The sequence below is a fragment of the Octodon degus genome, unplaced genomic scaffold, assembly GCF_000260255.1.
Source record: "Octodon degus isolate 3935 unplaced genomic scaffold, OctDeg1.0 scaffold00105, whole genome shotgun sequence".
Taxonomy (NCBI): domain Eukaryota; kingdom Metazoa; phylum Chordata; class Mammalia; order Rodentia; family Octodontidae; genus Octodon; species Octodon degus.
In genome coordinates, this window is record NW_004524681.1 from 4,831,640 (window position 1) to 4,847,569 (window position 15,930).

Consider the following 15,930-nt stretch of genomic DNA (forward strand, 5'->3'; position numbering starts at 1 on the left):
TTGTACCAAAGCAAGTAATAATCAAAAAAGGTAAAGCAGGGGGGTACTGTTTGACACGCTACCTCCACCCTGGTTTCTGCTCGGGTCAGGGTTGGGGAGGGAAGACGGGGTTCGGGCAGTGACCCAGAAGTAGTGCGGCCTCCCTGATGAGCACCCCCAAGGCTCCGGGGTTAACGAGTGGTGAGGATAAGTGTAGCTGCCTTCCAACCCATCTTTCCTTCTCAAGTATTGTGTGCTGTGATTTCTTAAAACAGGCTGATTTGCTTCTTCTATCAAGTAGTGAGCCCCATGGCCTCTGCTACATTGAAACCGCTGAGCTTGATGGGTGAGTTGTTAAATTAGAATAACTAATTAATTTGTTTTTTAAACTTACAGAGTCTTTAGAAATAGGACTCAAACCTCATCCTTTATTTTCTTGGAAAAAATAGGAATCTGAGTTTTTAACTTTGAAAACATATTTTCTCTTTAATTTACCTGGGAAATTTTTTTCTCTTGAGTTGATTTTCTTTTAGCAACAGTGGTGATATATGAACAACCTGCACAGGGACTCTTGGTGAAGTTTTTGGAAGCTTTTGTTTGTTTTAATTTCAAGTGATTGGCTAGGGAAAATGCAAAGGGTGGAGGTCCATGTTTTCAGAGGAAGGAGAGCCTGAAAGGCACTGTTAGGAGCCACTAGAGGTGAAACTGTAGAGAGAAACAGACCAGGTTGCAGTTCCAAAATTGGCACAGTTCAGCAATTAGTTATAGACAACAGAGCAGGTTTTTTTTTCATTTATGTAATTGGTACAGGGTCTCACTGCACAGCTCAGACTCCTAGTGATCCTCCTGTTTTCAGCCTCCTCTGCACTGGGATTATAGGCATGTGTCATCACGCCTAGACTTGACCCCTAGCTCAGTACACCCAGGGGGTGGGGCTGGTGTGGCATGGGGTATGGAGATCGAACCCCAGTCCCTGTGCTTGCCTAAGCAGGGGCTCAGTTCACAGAGCTATCTCTCTGGCCCTCATAGCAGTCCTGTTTCAGAGGACTTAATTTGTCTGGAAAAATATTTACTGCACGATTATATTATAAAGATGCTAAAATATGTGTGTGTTCCTTAAATGGATTTTTATCATTTTGTAATACTGTGGGTTTTATACAAGTCTTATTGTACACACAGTGAAGCCAAAGCTTAGAGAGGCTAGAGAATTTACCCCAGATTTCTAGAGAGCAGGACACCGTCTTGGCAAGCTGATAGTTTGCTGCATTAAGGTATTCAATGCATTTGGCCTGTGGGATCAGCCTGCCCCGGGTTGGACAGGACAGTTTCAGAGATAGCTGATAGAGAAGGGCAGATACTTGGGAAAATAGCCTCAAATTAATCTTTCTCTAGAACCTGGAAACAGCAAGATAAATCCAAAACAAGTATGTGGAAGGAAACAATGAAGACAGAACAAAAATAAAGGAATTTAAACACAAAAAATAAAGTGAATAAAACAGACTTTTTGAAAATATCAAGTTAGTTGATGAGCCTATGGGGAGAGAGAAAAAGAAAATGCAAATGAATTATCAGTATCATAAACGAGCCAGCAGAACTCACTACAGATCCTGAAAACATCAAATGGATAATGCAGAAATACTGCAAACAACCCTACTTACAAAATTGGACAACTTAGACAAAGTAGAGCTCTTCCTCAAAACAAAATGAAGCGAAGCAAAGCAAAAACAAACAAACAAACAAAAACAACACCAAGGCTTGCGTTTGGGTACCCCCTACCCCCTCACAAGCCACAGCTGGGGCTCTCTCAGAGGCGGCTGGTCTAGTGTGACACCGGAGCTGATTCACGGTGCAGTGCTGGCCCAGGGGCTAGGGTGCAGGGTAGTGGGCGCTACCTGCCCTGAGAAGTCGGGATAAGGTAAAAGGGCGGAGGACGTTGTTAAGGCCCCGTGCTCGCTTGGTTCTGCTGTCTTCTGCCCACCATGGACTGTTCTTCTGTGCATGGAACACCTCGCAGCAATACTAAGCCGTGCGTATGTGCCCCAAAGGCGACTGCTCAGGGAATCCTGCTGAGGAACGTGAGGGAATGCTGCAGGACTGGGAAGCACAAGCTGTAGCTTCCACTTCTACCCCATTCCCGAAAAGGAAAAACTGTACAAATGGAGACCAGATTAGTGGTTGTCAGGAATTAAAGAGGGGAGGAAGAGGGAGAGGAGTGAGTGAGGCTATCGAGAGCGGCCCGAGGGAGCCTTGTTTTGGTGGAAACGTCCTGTAGGTTGCTGTCCGTACCCTGCCTGTGCCGCCACCCTGCCTTGGAGCCAGCCGATGATGGACGGAGGCCTGTGCGCACTGTGAGCCAGAGCAGCCTTTCCCCCTTCAACTTTAGATGTGGGCTATTTGGTCTCAGTAATGAGAAAAGTAACTAAGAAGGCTGTATACCCAATATGAGATAGAGAACTTGAATAATCCTGGAAATATTTAAAACATAAATCTTTAAAACTTTTAAGCAAAAATACAGGAAAATATCTTTGAGATGTGGGGCTACACCAAGAGTTACTAACTAGGTTTGACACAAAAATCATGATCCACAAAAAGGAAATTTTGATATCCTAGGCTTCGTCAAGTTAACATTGTTTTCTCTATAACAACCCTGTTAAGAGGGTGTGGTAATAAAGCTACAGACTGGCAAAAACCTTTTGCAACACATCTATTTAACAAAAGGTTTGAATCTTGAGTATGTAAAAATATTCTCAAAACTCAAAAGTTGAAAAAGATACCTACTGAGAAAGTAGACAAATGACACAGAGCGACACCTCACTGAAGAGGACATTGCTAGTAAGTGCACAAAAAGTTGTTTGGCATCCTCAGCCACGAGGGAAGTTAAACCACAGCGCTTTAGCTCTCAGATCCTTCAGAGCCGCTCATACAAAACAGTGCCATGGCTCTGAGGCCGCAGGGCTGTGGAGAGACAGCATCTCTCGTACACTGCAGGTGCGAATAAGAAAATTCACACTGAAAATGATCTGGCAGTTTCTTAAGAACTCAACGTACGACTGCCATGCAGCTCAGCAGTTTACGCCTGGGCATTGATTCTGGAGGAATGAAGACCTCGGTTTACACAGGAAACCTACTCATGGAGGTGTATGGCTGGTGGATTTGATGCCTCCTCAAAGGAAACGTGGCAGACATCCTTCCACAGGTGAATGTTTGGACAAAAAAAGTGTCACGGCCGCTTCATGGAACACCTCGCAGCAATACTAAGCCGTGCGTATGTGCCCCAAAGGCGACTGCTCAGGGAATCCTGCTGAGGAACGTGAGGGAATGCTGCAGGACTGGGAAGCACAAGCTGTAGCTTCCACTTCTACTGCATTCCCGAAAAGGAAAAACTGTACAAATGGAGACCAGATTAGTGGTTGTCAGGAATTAAAGAGGGGAGGAAGAGGGAGAGGAGTGAGTGAGGCTATCGAGAGTGGCCCGAGGGAGCCTTGTTTTGGTGGAAACGTCCTGTAGGTTGCTGTCCGTACCTGGGTGGTGATGCGACACTATAATATCAGGGGAATCCAAGTGCAAGCCACAGAAAATCTTCATGTGCTGTGTCTTGTGCTAAACATCACTTTGGACTTCATGATGATTTTGAGTAGGTTAAGAAAGAGCATTGCATAGCCCTGAGGATGTTAACCAAGAGTCTTGAAAGATATTTTTTTTAAAGCATCAGTGAGGTCTGTATGTGATTACTTTCCTCCTTTTGGTTTTCCCGTTTGGAGGTGGAGGTGAGGTACCGGAGAGCATCCAGAGGAAATAATTCTAACAGATGCTGAACTTTGATGAGTGACATCCGGTAGCGCAGAGTCGGAGACTGAGAGCTCACTGGCTCAGCTGACGTGATTAGAATAATTATTTACAAAGCAGTTTCAGTGGATGTGGACATGTTAGATTCTGGGCCTTGACACCATCTATTTCACTTCTGTCCACCAATCCCAGCTCAATTTCTACCTCAATTATGATGTCCTTGACCACCTTAACCTCTTCTCACCTCTCCCTTCTAGGAATTGACATATTTTGAATAAGATAATTTTTAAACTAACTTTGATTATGTGTCCAACCGTGTATTTCTCGAAGGAAGCCATTTCACCAACAGGCCTTCCTGGGGGGCTCCTAGAGTCCTAATACCAGTGTGAAGCTCATTACTAGGAAGTGAGGTAGAATGCTCTCTCAGGTAACTGCTTCTTCCTTCTCTAGACTTGATGAATTTTATAGGTTAGAATAGGATTCCATGCAGAGACATAAGCGTTTTTGTTTTGTTTTGTATTTTTACTTTCTACTTGTTTCCCTCAAGAAGACAGTAATCCTCCTGGTGAAGCGTTGAGCATCCTACATGACTGTAGTATGTAGTTAATATTTCTTGACTGAACGAACTCTTTTACACAACAGAAAAAACACTGATAAGTGATTTTAAGCTACTGTAGAGAAAAATTCGGTTGAACTCTGAGAAAGCTGGAACGGAAAGCTCTTAAACGTGAGGCAGTAAGGATGCCCATGGAATCACCGCTGGCCATTTAGGAAACTAAGGTGCTGCCTCTTCAGAGTACGTGTGGCCTTGTGAGGTGACCGGCTTCTGTGACCCACAGAGCTTGCCTGCTTCTCCTCTTCTAGACTTATGGATTTCTTTGATTCTCCAAGAAAAATAAAGCTGTCTTCTTTTTCCCATTTAAGTTTCAGCTACCGTAAAATTCACCATGACCACTTTTTTTGGTAGAAAAACTCTTTCTCAGATAGCAGACTCTGGAGTGATACCGGCCTCCTTTACTTGGCAGCTGCACTCCTGTTCCTGGTGTGTTTTATAACTCACGCATGTGTCTGAGTGGATTCAAGTGAAATCATATTTATTATGTTCTCCAGCCTTGCACATTGCAAAACAGATCACTGAGCTGCGCGCAGATGTGTGGTGGTGGTGGTGGGGGGGCGCCCACTGCGGGAGCCTGGGAAGCCCTGCGCACTCGCCCAAAACGTGGGAGAAGTGTGAATGTCGGGGGCTGGGTGGTCCTTGGATCCCTCTCTGCGTGTGCTGCGCCCGCAGACTGCTTTGCTGAGACCCTGCGGAGCCGACCCATGTAAGAACTCACGGCGTGTCGCTCACTTCACAGGGAAACGAACCTTAAAGTTCGTCATGCGCTTGCTGTCACCTCAGAACTTGGAGCAGACATTAGCAGGCTCGCAAAGTTTGATGGTAAGTGCTTCAAACAGATAAACAAAACCCTCCACACTAAAAAGCAGTGCAAGAAACTAATTATCTGAGGTCAATTTTATGTTTCTTTTTACGTGGTGAGCACATAAAATTCTCCAGGCATCAAATGCTGCAATCTCTTCTCAGGGCAAAGAGTACAAGTGTTTGCCAAGGGGAGGACGCTTCCTCCGGCCATCTCTAATTTCACCCTGTGCCTTCTCCTTTTCGTCTTGTCCCTGAATCCCACAGTGCTTTTCGTTTCCTTGACGGTGGCTTCCCTGGGTCCCTGCGTGGACTGGCTGGGTGTGAATACAGGCCTCGCTCTGATTTCTAGCTCTACCTCTAACCATCCGCCCATGTGTTGTCCCGCAACCCAACCCGCTGACTGCCAAGACAGGTGCCCTGCTTTGCGTGTGTCTGTATTTTGTATATTTGTACTGACATCAAGTGTTCAGGAAGGATTTTCTGATTTATAAATCGGTTGGCTGGCTGTTGCCTTTTGTTCTGAGCCACGTTTTATTAATCACCATCCTTACACTGTCCAGCCGAGTGCCCTCCTCTTCACGTGGGAGTACGGGTGCTGCACCGTGCCAGCTATGTTTCGATTTCTCTGTTAAAGTTCTTCTTAGACATTCATGGGATGGTCTGCAGATAGCGTCCACGCTAGGAGGGTCTCATTTGATCAGTAGGAGACCGCAGAGAACTAAAGGTATCTTCAGGAGTCAAGGGACAGTCCCTAATCGTGGGGCTTGGGGTGCTGTGATGGAGTGTAAGGAGACTCTGTGTGGCCTGCCTGCCAGCCCTCAAACGTCTTTTGCTTTACCCACTTATAATTCTAGTCCTGAATGTTCCTATTTCCATACAGCCCCATTTTATTTATGAATGAATCTTTAGGATTTTGAGACCACTCTTCCAAACCTTTTCTTTAGAGTCCATGATAGGAAAATGTGAATTTGGCAGCTTCCCTTGAGTAGGGCCAGGGCAAGCTTAGTTTATAGTGTGAAATGTTTGAATGCGCAGCTTAGCCTTAGGGCTTATAATGCTCCTGCTCTGCGTTTGCCTGTAAACTGTTCTCTGGAGTCTGTTAATATTTTAATCTCTCTTACTCGAGCACTATTATAACAAATGTTTATTAAAAATATGCTTCCAAATTGAGATTGAAATCAGGGGATTAGGCTGGAATTTGAATGGCTCAAGAATTATTTTGATTAGATTAAAACAAATTACACATTTTGCAACTATTTTTTCAATGAAAATTTACTGTTATGTGAATCTAAGAGTAGTAGTTTATATTTACGCATCAAAATACTTGCTTAAAATACCTCACTGAAGATTCATGGAGTCTTTAAAGGGCAACCTAAATATGATTTCCCATTACTTCTTTTCTGGCAGAATTTTGTACTTGTCAGTTTACAAAGAGGTGGAAGTTGACTTTTGTGTTCTTGACCATCAAAAAGCAGACAGTGATTGCTACAATTGTGTAGTTCTGATACTGGTACAGATAGCCTGCACTCTAGGCAGTTCCATCGCTGTGAAGTCTTAGCGGCATAAACACAGTGAGGGTTTATTTTGTCTGACGTGATGGGTAGCCTTTTCTACCTATATCCTCGGTGCTTAGACCGAAGGCCTCAAGGGCCACGCGGGAGGGAAAAGGTGGGGCATGGAAGAGGCACTGGCAGTTTTCACTGTTCCTTGCTCTTGTATTTCATGGGTAATCATGAGTCACCTGGCCTGGACCTAACCACAAAAGCAACTAGCGAGCAACATAGACCTTTGTAGACCTCCATCTCTGCCACACTGTCTAGGAACTATGGACCACGTGTGTCTGTGCCAGGGTCATGTGACGAACCAGGCTGGATTAGGTGGATTTCACCTGTGGAGCTGCAGGCTGGAGGCCAAATGTTCCCTCCTCAGCAGGACTTTGGCCTCATCCACTCCCCGCTGCTCACCTTTGCTTCTTCTAGCGCACCAACATCTGGCATGCTATACAATTCATTTATTCTCAAAGTTTATTATTTATTGTCTGTCTCTGTATAAACTACCCAGGGATCTTTGTTTTACTCACTGTTCCACCCTGACACATAGTAGGTGCTTAAATAAATCCTTGCTGAACAAGTGAATGAAGTGATGGTTATGGGTACCAGGGAATGAGGAGCAGGGTCAATGTCAGGTTTTAGCAAGCCCTGGAGAGCAGAGCAGGTCCCTACAGCTCCTGAAGGGACTTCGGTGGAATAAAGGAGTGCTGGGTCTCCTTCTGAAGGGTGGGTGGAGAGAGGTCCCCTGGAGCCGGGCAGTGTTAACGTCTTTACTTCCGAACCTTTTCTCTGTCCAGGTTGTACATAGAGCCACATTTTAGTCAATGCAATGGTGTTGTTTGGCCCAAGCAGGAAACACTTCACTGTTCCTACCTCATGGCTCCTAGATGCCAGGCAGGGAACTAGGGTCCAAGCAGGGTGAAAGCTTTGCTCTAATTAAAAATAGTTTGAAAAGTAGTTCATAAAATTTACTTTTAAAGCATATGAATAATTAATATTTATTAGATGTGACCTGAATTTGTTTCTTACAGGATTGGCAGCTCAACACATCTCCAGAGCAAAATTATTTTCCCAAATGAGGGCAGTGCAGACCTCTCTTTTGTATTTATTACATGTACTTAAATTGTCGTCACTTTTTGGAGAATATCTAATGCCAAATTCATGAAGTTGGTACACTTTAGGGCTGAGAACCAAGCTGCTGCTAAACTTCCTTTTTCATTCTTCAATCTTGGGTTGTGTTTGAATCTATCTTAAAGTTTGAGGCAGCATGGTATTTTGTAGAATTATGCTTATTAGAGCATCATTTCCTGTTTCCAAGAGAGCATCTGAAGAATAGATGGATGAAGGGGAAGCAAATTAGATACAATATAAAAATTAGACTTCCCCTGTTAATAGCCAACTTTAAAGGCCTAGAGAGTGATGTAAGAGTGGGAGGGAAAAGCTCTGAAGGAGCTGGGGCAGCAGGCAACGTCTGCATCCTTCCCAGGACTCCTCGGGTCCTGTAGATTTTTTTCCTCCATTCGTTTCTTCCCAAGTCCTCATTTACATGTGACTTCCTGTGGTTCACTCTCACATACGCACATGTGTAAATACGTGACTTGCGTGCATTTGTCCACCTTCCCATCGTCACCATTCTCCTTCCTTTTTACTGGCTTTCTCACTCTCCCACTTCCATCTTTCTCTTTCACTCTATTTACTGTTTTCTTTTCTATTTTCTTTTCTTTACCTTTCTTTTCCCTTCATTAATTTTTCTCTTGTTGTTTTCACCATCCTCTGCATATTAACTAGGCTAAGAGTCTATTTATTAAGCACCTCCTTAGGAGAAACTCTAAAAGTATGTAGAATGATAAACAAGCTCTATATAAATCACCCAGGTTCTTCTGATCCTTTCCCCCACCCACGTGCTCCTACCCCCTTTCTGGGGTCTTCTTTATCATCTTTGTCTTATTGAAGTATCAGCAGATCTCAGGTTTTCTTACAACCACAAAGACTCTCTCAAGTCATGGGAACCAAGAGCAAATGGTGCACCTTCGAGTGTCAATCAGAGGGATGACATCAGCACTGTGTGCCCCAGGAAACGCCTGCCCAGCCTTGGAAAGGAGAAGATGACACCGATGCAGAAGCCCACCCTTGCCCATGTCCTGACTGCACTAAGTGTGTCTTCAAGTGTGGGAAATCTAGGCAACTCTGGGTGTCGTACTATTTTTCCTTCTGCTTATTCTGTGGCTTTTCTTCTGAGACTTGCCAAAATGCTTTGACTAGCCCCAAACCACATTTCCCATCCTTGTATCATGAGTGCACACCTTTCAAGTATCCAAAGACCTGAATTTCCTGTTCTTATTCCTAGAGAAATCCCAACAGAACTGACCCCAAGTTGAGGACTACTCCCAACTGATTGATGTGGGGTCAGAACAGATGTGTTTGGCTTTGGAATGTCTCTCACTAGTCTTCCCACCTCCCCACTTTTGCATTTATACCTAAGGACAGGGTCTTGCTCTGACTTCCTGGGTATTGCACGAGCTCATTCATTTGTCCAACAAATGTAGATTCCGTACAGTGCTGAGGGATTTGCCTGGGGATACAGTGGTTAGCAGAGTCAAGTCTTGCTTTCACAGGATTTGTACAGAAGGCATATTTGAGCAAGGCCTCATCCTCAAGAAGACTTGAAAAGGGCCTGGAAAATTCTCAGGCCCTGAACGTGATGGGCACACGTGAACACATGGTACATGGACACATGGACAGCTCCTCACTATGTGACTCACGTCATGTTTAGTCATTATACATATTATTCTCTTAAATCCGTACAGCTGTTGAAGAAGAGATTATTATTAGCTTCAAGTTGTGAATAAACAATCGGGGACCCCAATGGCTTGCATATGTTTTCCGATTTCATATGGTTACTAGGCAGTCAGAATATGAACCTTGGGTCACTGGCAAAGCCTGTTTGACCCAGGGCACAGAGTCCAGTGTTCTCAACTGTGAGCCGAAAGTCAGCACTAGAGAGGAGACCTGGTTAGCATAGCTCACTAATTAGCTACAAATACTCGAATCCTAGCAGAGCAAAATTAACTACCAGAGAGCATACCCCCCCAGGATAATGTCATCATATACATATATTTTAAAAATAGCAGTGTTCGCAGTGATTTTGAATGTCAAGAAACCTGATAAGAATTTATAAAAGGCCCGGCCAGTACACACAAGCCAGGGATAGGTTTTAGTAGGTAAAATCCACTTACTTGATAAGTTCTCATATATAAAAAAGACAATGTATAGTCTGTTAAGTTTTATAAGAAAAGATACATAATTTGGCCTAATATTATAACAACTATAAAAACTGAGTGGCCTATGATTTTTCATGTTAAAGTCTTAGGGGAATTGGAAAGCTTTTATGGATACGTAACTGGAAATACTTGTCAATTACACATTTATAAACTGGACATTCTTATGCCTTGGGGAAAGCCCCGGATGTAAATTGCCCAAATGTGTTTAAGACTCTTTTTGCCTATTGTTACTGACTGGACTGAAATCTGTTTTTTGCAACTCATGACAAGTTTACATATTTTGTGTGACGGTTAATACCGAACTCTGAACCAGAGAAAGGTTGACGCTTTACTCAGGAATCTTTGTGTATTTTGTGGTCCTTTCTAAAGAGTAGCATGTGTGTAATTAAGGCACAGCAAAAATAAGCATTTCTTTTTGGCTAAAAAGGAAATAAAAAGGCTTGCTTAGCATCTTGTGGCTTTTAGAACTTCCCAGATAGCTCTTCCATTCATCTTGCTGGAAGCACGTGCTCAGCAGCACAGTGGATGCCTGAGATGCAGATTCTATGTAAACACATAAGCAGAAATCCTGTTTCTGTTGTTACTAACATGGCAAAGGCAGTAGTCATGATGGTTGTCCAAGGACTTAATGGTTGGAGACCATTAAAAGGGCTTTAGAAAATAGGAAGGTGACACACTTCTAAGGAAAAAAAATATTTATTATAACCATCACGCACCAAGAGTGAGCCATATCTTTAACTTCAAGAAGTTCTTCATTAGAGAAACTCTTAAACAGCAGTTCTGATGTCTTTTAAGTTAACTTCTCTGAACAACCATAGAATATCGGGTACTGAGGTAGGTTCTTGAGCTTGAGAAGTTTATTAAGTAATTAGCTGTAACCTCGCTACCTGCTGGAGGGTGAGTGCAGAGCCCGGAGGAGGGGTGCTGGGTCTCATCTGCACAGGCATTTCGGTGTGATTGTAAAATGGGTCATCGATGGCTTGGCATCTTTTCAGAGAAACAAATGAAATGCTCTAGTTTAATGATGTCTACTGATTTCATTACTGACATGATCCCCTGGCTGTATCACAAAGATAACTGTGCTCTTATCGTATATTCAATGAATGGCCTCGTGGGAAAAGATGCTGTTCACCCTAAATAGTTTCCTTATGAACGCCGAACTGACCATTTAATGCGGTTGCTTATCTCTGATACAGCTAGAAAAAAGAAAAGGAAGAAGAGGCCTCAGAGAGTTTTCCCTAGTCCTTCTCATGTGTGCTGGTTGGGATCTATTTTTATTTGTTTCTGATGTGCTCTGAGACTTCCACTTTTGTTCACTGTTTTTGGGTCTATTTGACTTCCATTAGTTACATCAACCCAAGCCTGCCATTGTGCCTGGACTCTCTGATGTTCTACTTTCCTTTGTTATTATTACCAGGGAACTATATCTACTTTTCTTTTTATCTTTACTCTAATATTTATCCCATCTTCCAACCTCCCTCATGAACCCATCTGAAAAATTTTCCCATCCATCTCTCCCAAAAATATTTATTAAGACCCGATCACAAAGATAGGTATGGTAGCTTATGGAGCTATAGAGATACTCCCTTCAAAGGAACCTCTTCTGGAAAGGGGAAGAGAAGAAATTAGGAAATTGGTGCTTAATAATAACAAGGCTACGCAAGGGGAAGCGGAACACTTCCGATAATTATGGGAAAATGACTTTGGCTTTGTTCCCACCATTCTGTTTTGACTGGGTCCTGCACTTAGTGCTTTAATCACGGGGACCACACTCTTTGAGAAAGGCTGAATTGAGGCTTGGCCTCCAGGAACTCAAGCAGAACCCGTTGGCCTGAATGCCTGTTCCTGTCTAGAACCGCACCCTTGGGGCCAGGCCAGAGCGGCTGAGCCCTGGGGCCAGGGAGTGGGGAGCCAACATGTTCAAGGCAGCCTTTGCCTCCGCGTCAGTCTTTGCTTATGACAATAAAAATGATCAAATGAGCCTGCTTTTCATATTCCTATTGGCAGGGACCATGTGTCATGTTGTCTTTGCCCAAATCACATTTTGAAAAATTTTTATTTATTTTTAGTGGCCAAGTTTGAAGCCTGAGAAATTGAGTCCTGAGTCAAGAAGCTGAAATAAGCTTTAAGAGCCTATTATTTTATGTAAGGGTTGTGAGTGATGCCCGTCAAATTTAATGTTCTATGAAATTCAGGAGTAAAAACTGTGGGTCAACAAAGATAATGAATTCTGAGAATTTAGAAAAAGTCTCCTTATCTACAACGCAGTTGTCCGAACAATTTGAGCCAGTTTAAATCTGTCTTAACTTACTTTTGAGTAAGTAAATAGGCTATAATAGGAGCTAACTGCAGTTCAGCTGCCTCCCTTGATATAAAAATGGTCGTGGGAAGGTTGGTTGTCTCATCTAAGTGTCCAAAAGCAGCAGATGTCCATGAGGCTGCAGTGAGTCCCCCCAAACTTTTGTTGTCGCAGGCAAATGTAGGTGGAGGTTGGAGAAGCAGTGTGAGGAGAGAGAAGTCCGCTGTGCTTTCAGAGTCTGTTTTCCTTTGTTGCAGAGGCTGTTGAAGAGAGTTCCTATCTTGGCAAGTGGGATCAGGCCATGTGAGAACTGGCTGCCATTTTGTCTGGAAGGAAAAGAAGCCCTCTAGAAGCTTCTTTATGTTCAGAAGGCAGAGTAGAGAGGAATGGGGTGAGCATCTGCTGTAGTTTAGATCTTAAATGTTGTTTGGAAGCCTGTGATGGAAGCGTGGGCCCTCAGTGTGGTGCTGCTGAGATTGGTGGAAACTTTCCAAGGTTGGATCTGACGGGGACTTGTAGGTCACTGCACGTGCAGTTGGTGGGACCGTTGTTTCTTCTGTGTCTGCCCTGCCCCAGCCTTGAGGTGAACAAGTGGCTTTCTGTTCTGCTCATCCCCCTGCCACCCTGTTGTGCCTCAGGCCCGGAGCACGGAGCTGATCCATCTTGACCTGAAGCCTCCAAAAGGGAGCCACCCTCGGCCTTTTGTGTTTATAAATTTATTGGCCTAAGGTACCTACTGCTCTAGTGGAAACCTGACTGGTCCGCATCCAGAGAAATTCTCTGAGCTCTGCTCAGCCCTGCACCTTCCAGCTCCTGCTGGAGATGCCGCCCCTCTTTGTTTTTCAAATGCTGCCTGTTAGGTTTCAGTTTCCCTCTTGGCTTCTGATTGAATCCATTTGTTTTCATTGTTTTAAGACTGAGAAAGTAGTAAGGTGCTGAGTCTCACGCTGAGTCTGACCTTCCCGTAGCCTTCTTTTGCATTCTGCCCCTCTCTTCCTTTTTTCCTCCCCCAACCCCATTTCAGTTTCTTGTGTCTTTGTGTTCACTTACTCTAAAAATTTAACCACAACCGCAATAGAAATGTCTGTCAATCCGATAGTTATGTCTATGACAGCATCCATAAAAGATGATTTCTGGTTTCTTTCTTTTTTTAAAATCTGGAGTGCCCCCCACCTTAAATGTGTATTTTCTGATGGAAATAATGGAACGAATTGATTCATTGGTTTGGAATGGGCTTGGAATTTCAAAAACTAGAAACATCTTCTGGCCATTTTTGCCAAGTTCTATGGTGCTATAGAGTCCCCAGGAATCTGAATCTAATTAAGATAAGAAGCACAGGGCAGCTGAAAGTAATCACATGCATTCTCCAGCTCACGAGACAGACAAAGCCCAGGCGAGGTACGACCCCTGCTCCCCAAGTCCTGATGGTGAGCATCAAGGTGGTTAACTTTTGCCATGAAACTAGATGCTCACTATGGAAACTGTGACAATTCATATTATGTCCCCACACAAAACAAAACAAACCCCTCTCAGTGCAGTCATTGCTTTGTAGTTTCAAAAATCTTGCTACAAATCAGAAGTAAAGACAAGTGATTATTTTATGTTTAAGAAAATACACCTCATGAATTCTGTGCTCTCTATTTTATTTGGACAGTACAGGAAACTATGTTTCAAAATATTTGATAGGCTTCCATCTTTGATGTTCCCTGCTTACTTTCTCCTAGTCCAGCGCTGCATGGGTGACACCCGAGGCCTAGAAGGGAAGGATAAATGTACGGTGTACAAAGGTGGTAAAACAGAGCCGTGGGCTTCTAAGGAGAGCTCCAGGGAGTCATGCAGAGTTTTGCCTTCTTGTTTTCCAGGGACTGTGGTCTGTGAGGCACCTAACAACAAGTTAGATAGGTTCGTGGGAGTCCTCTCCTGGAAGGACAGCAAGCACCCGCTCAGCGACCAGAGGATCCTCCTGAGAGGCTGCGTCCTGAGGAACACCAGCTGGTGCTTCGGCATGGTGATTTTTGCAGGTACAGCTTGAGGCCAGGGCCACATCTGGGGGACCCCTTCTTGCAGGGCCAGATCTGGGGGACCCCTTCTGGCAGGGCACAGCAACACTGCCCGCAGGGCTCCAAGTGCTGCTCTGGAGTTGGCTTTGGAGAGCAAGGAAGCAGGGGAAAAGCCGTGGTCCCACAGCCTGGGCATCCCGAACTCCTGGGGGTGTGGGGCCCTCATGGCACAGCGAGCCCACCGGGAGCCTGCTCTTGAGTTTTGCTCCCCTTCCCCACAGCTAGGGCATCCCTGGTACCCTGTGGAGCAATCAACCCACCTCTACATGAGGGACAAACAGGAAAGAAAGCGCTTTGCTTAGCTGGTCATTCTGTAGACTGCAAAGGGCAAGCAGCCTTCTGGGGGCACTCTCTTGGACAGCCTGCGCTCACCGCTGGTTCCACTCTGTAAATGGAACAGGGGGATGTGGGAAGGCCCTGCCTGCCTGGACTTGGGGGTCACGTGGGGAGGGGACACCGCCTGCCCTTCTCTTCTGCCGCTCTTGCCTTCTCTGCCTTAGTCTGTGGATCCGAGGTGGCACTGTCCTTCTAAGGAAACTTACGGTAGCACCATTTCATAAAGCCACTCCAATTGGACTCATGGCTTCAATTGCCAGCCCTTGATTTTTAAAATCCTGTTTACTGTGACACCAAATTAAGATGTGTTTTGGGTCTGCTGATTATATGCGCAATCAAAACTGGAATGTTTTTCTTCGCTGATTTTCCTCAGCAACAACAAAATGTTCATTAAAGCCTCCAAAGTGTTCCAAAGCTAGAAAAGTCCTCCCAATTGCTCCTAAACACTCTCAGCTGTGAGTGTGAGCAAACTGCTGCTGCTCCAGGCGTAGCTGGTGGAAGGGCTTGGGAGATCCCTGGAAATGAGGCCTATAGGGCTTTCGGCTGGGGAAGAATTGGGCTCCGCAGTTCTTTCATCAGAGGCTTTCATTCTTTAATCAGGGAAATAAACTTATAATTATTTTATTTCCCTATTTGCATCTTTCTTGCTGACAAACAAGAGAGGGAAGCTTGTCTGTAAGCTTCCTTCTCCCTTCCCACTTGATGAAAGGGAGAATTCTTCCAGGTCTCCTGGTGGGAAGACTCCAGGTTTTCCCTGTCAGCCTTTTCTTGGGGATGCGGCTGTGGCGCAAGAGTTTGCATTTGGAAGAGTTCTGCTTGGAGTAGCTAATTCGGGTCTCAGGTACTGTCACACCGTGCGTGCGGCACTAGGACAGCAGCTGTGAGCACTGAGGGCCCAATTGTCCTTCAGAAGGTTGTCCTCGTGGGGAGGTGGTTCCACCTGAGAGAAGGAGGAAGTGGAGCTGAGCAGATCTCCTCCTGGGAGTGTAGCAGAGAGCCGTGACCCTTGGGGCAGGCAGGTGGGGGATGTCAGTGCAGGGCCTCATGCTTGGTGCCTCAAATGCTGTACTTTGTTTCCTCTGCTGTACATGGCAGGATAAAGGGTTCGTGGATAAAGAAGATGTGTTTATGCACAATACAGTTACTGCTCTGCCATCAAGAAAGGTAAATCAGATCCTTTTTAGGCAGATGGCTGCACCCTGAGAGCACAATGTTAGGT

General features: G+C 44.7%; 1 protein-coding gene across 1 annotated transcript in view; it reads left to right on the top strand.

Moving 5' to 3' along the window:
* Atp8b4 (ATPase phospholipid transporting 8B4 (putative)) overlaps positions 1-15,930 on the top strand; it is a 255,715-nt gene that overhangs the window by 127,342 nt on the left and 112,443 nt on the right. The window contains exons 7-9 of the mRNA XM_023724062.1: positions 255-325; positions 5,121-5,203; positions 14,178-14,336. Of these exons, the coding sequence (XP_023579830.1) occupies positions 255-325; positions 5,121-5,203; positions 14,178-14,336 (313 nt within the window). The remainder of the gene's footprint in view (positions 1-254; positions 326-5,120; positions 5,204-14,177; positions 14,337-15,930) is intronic.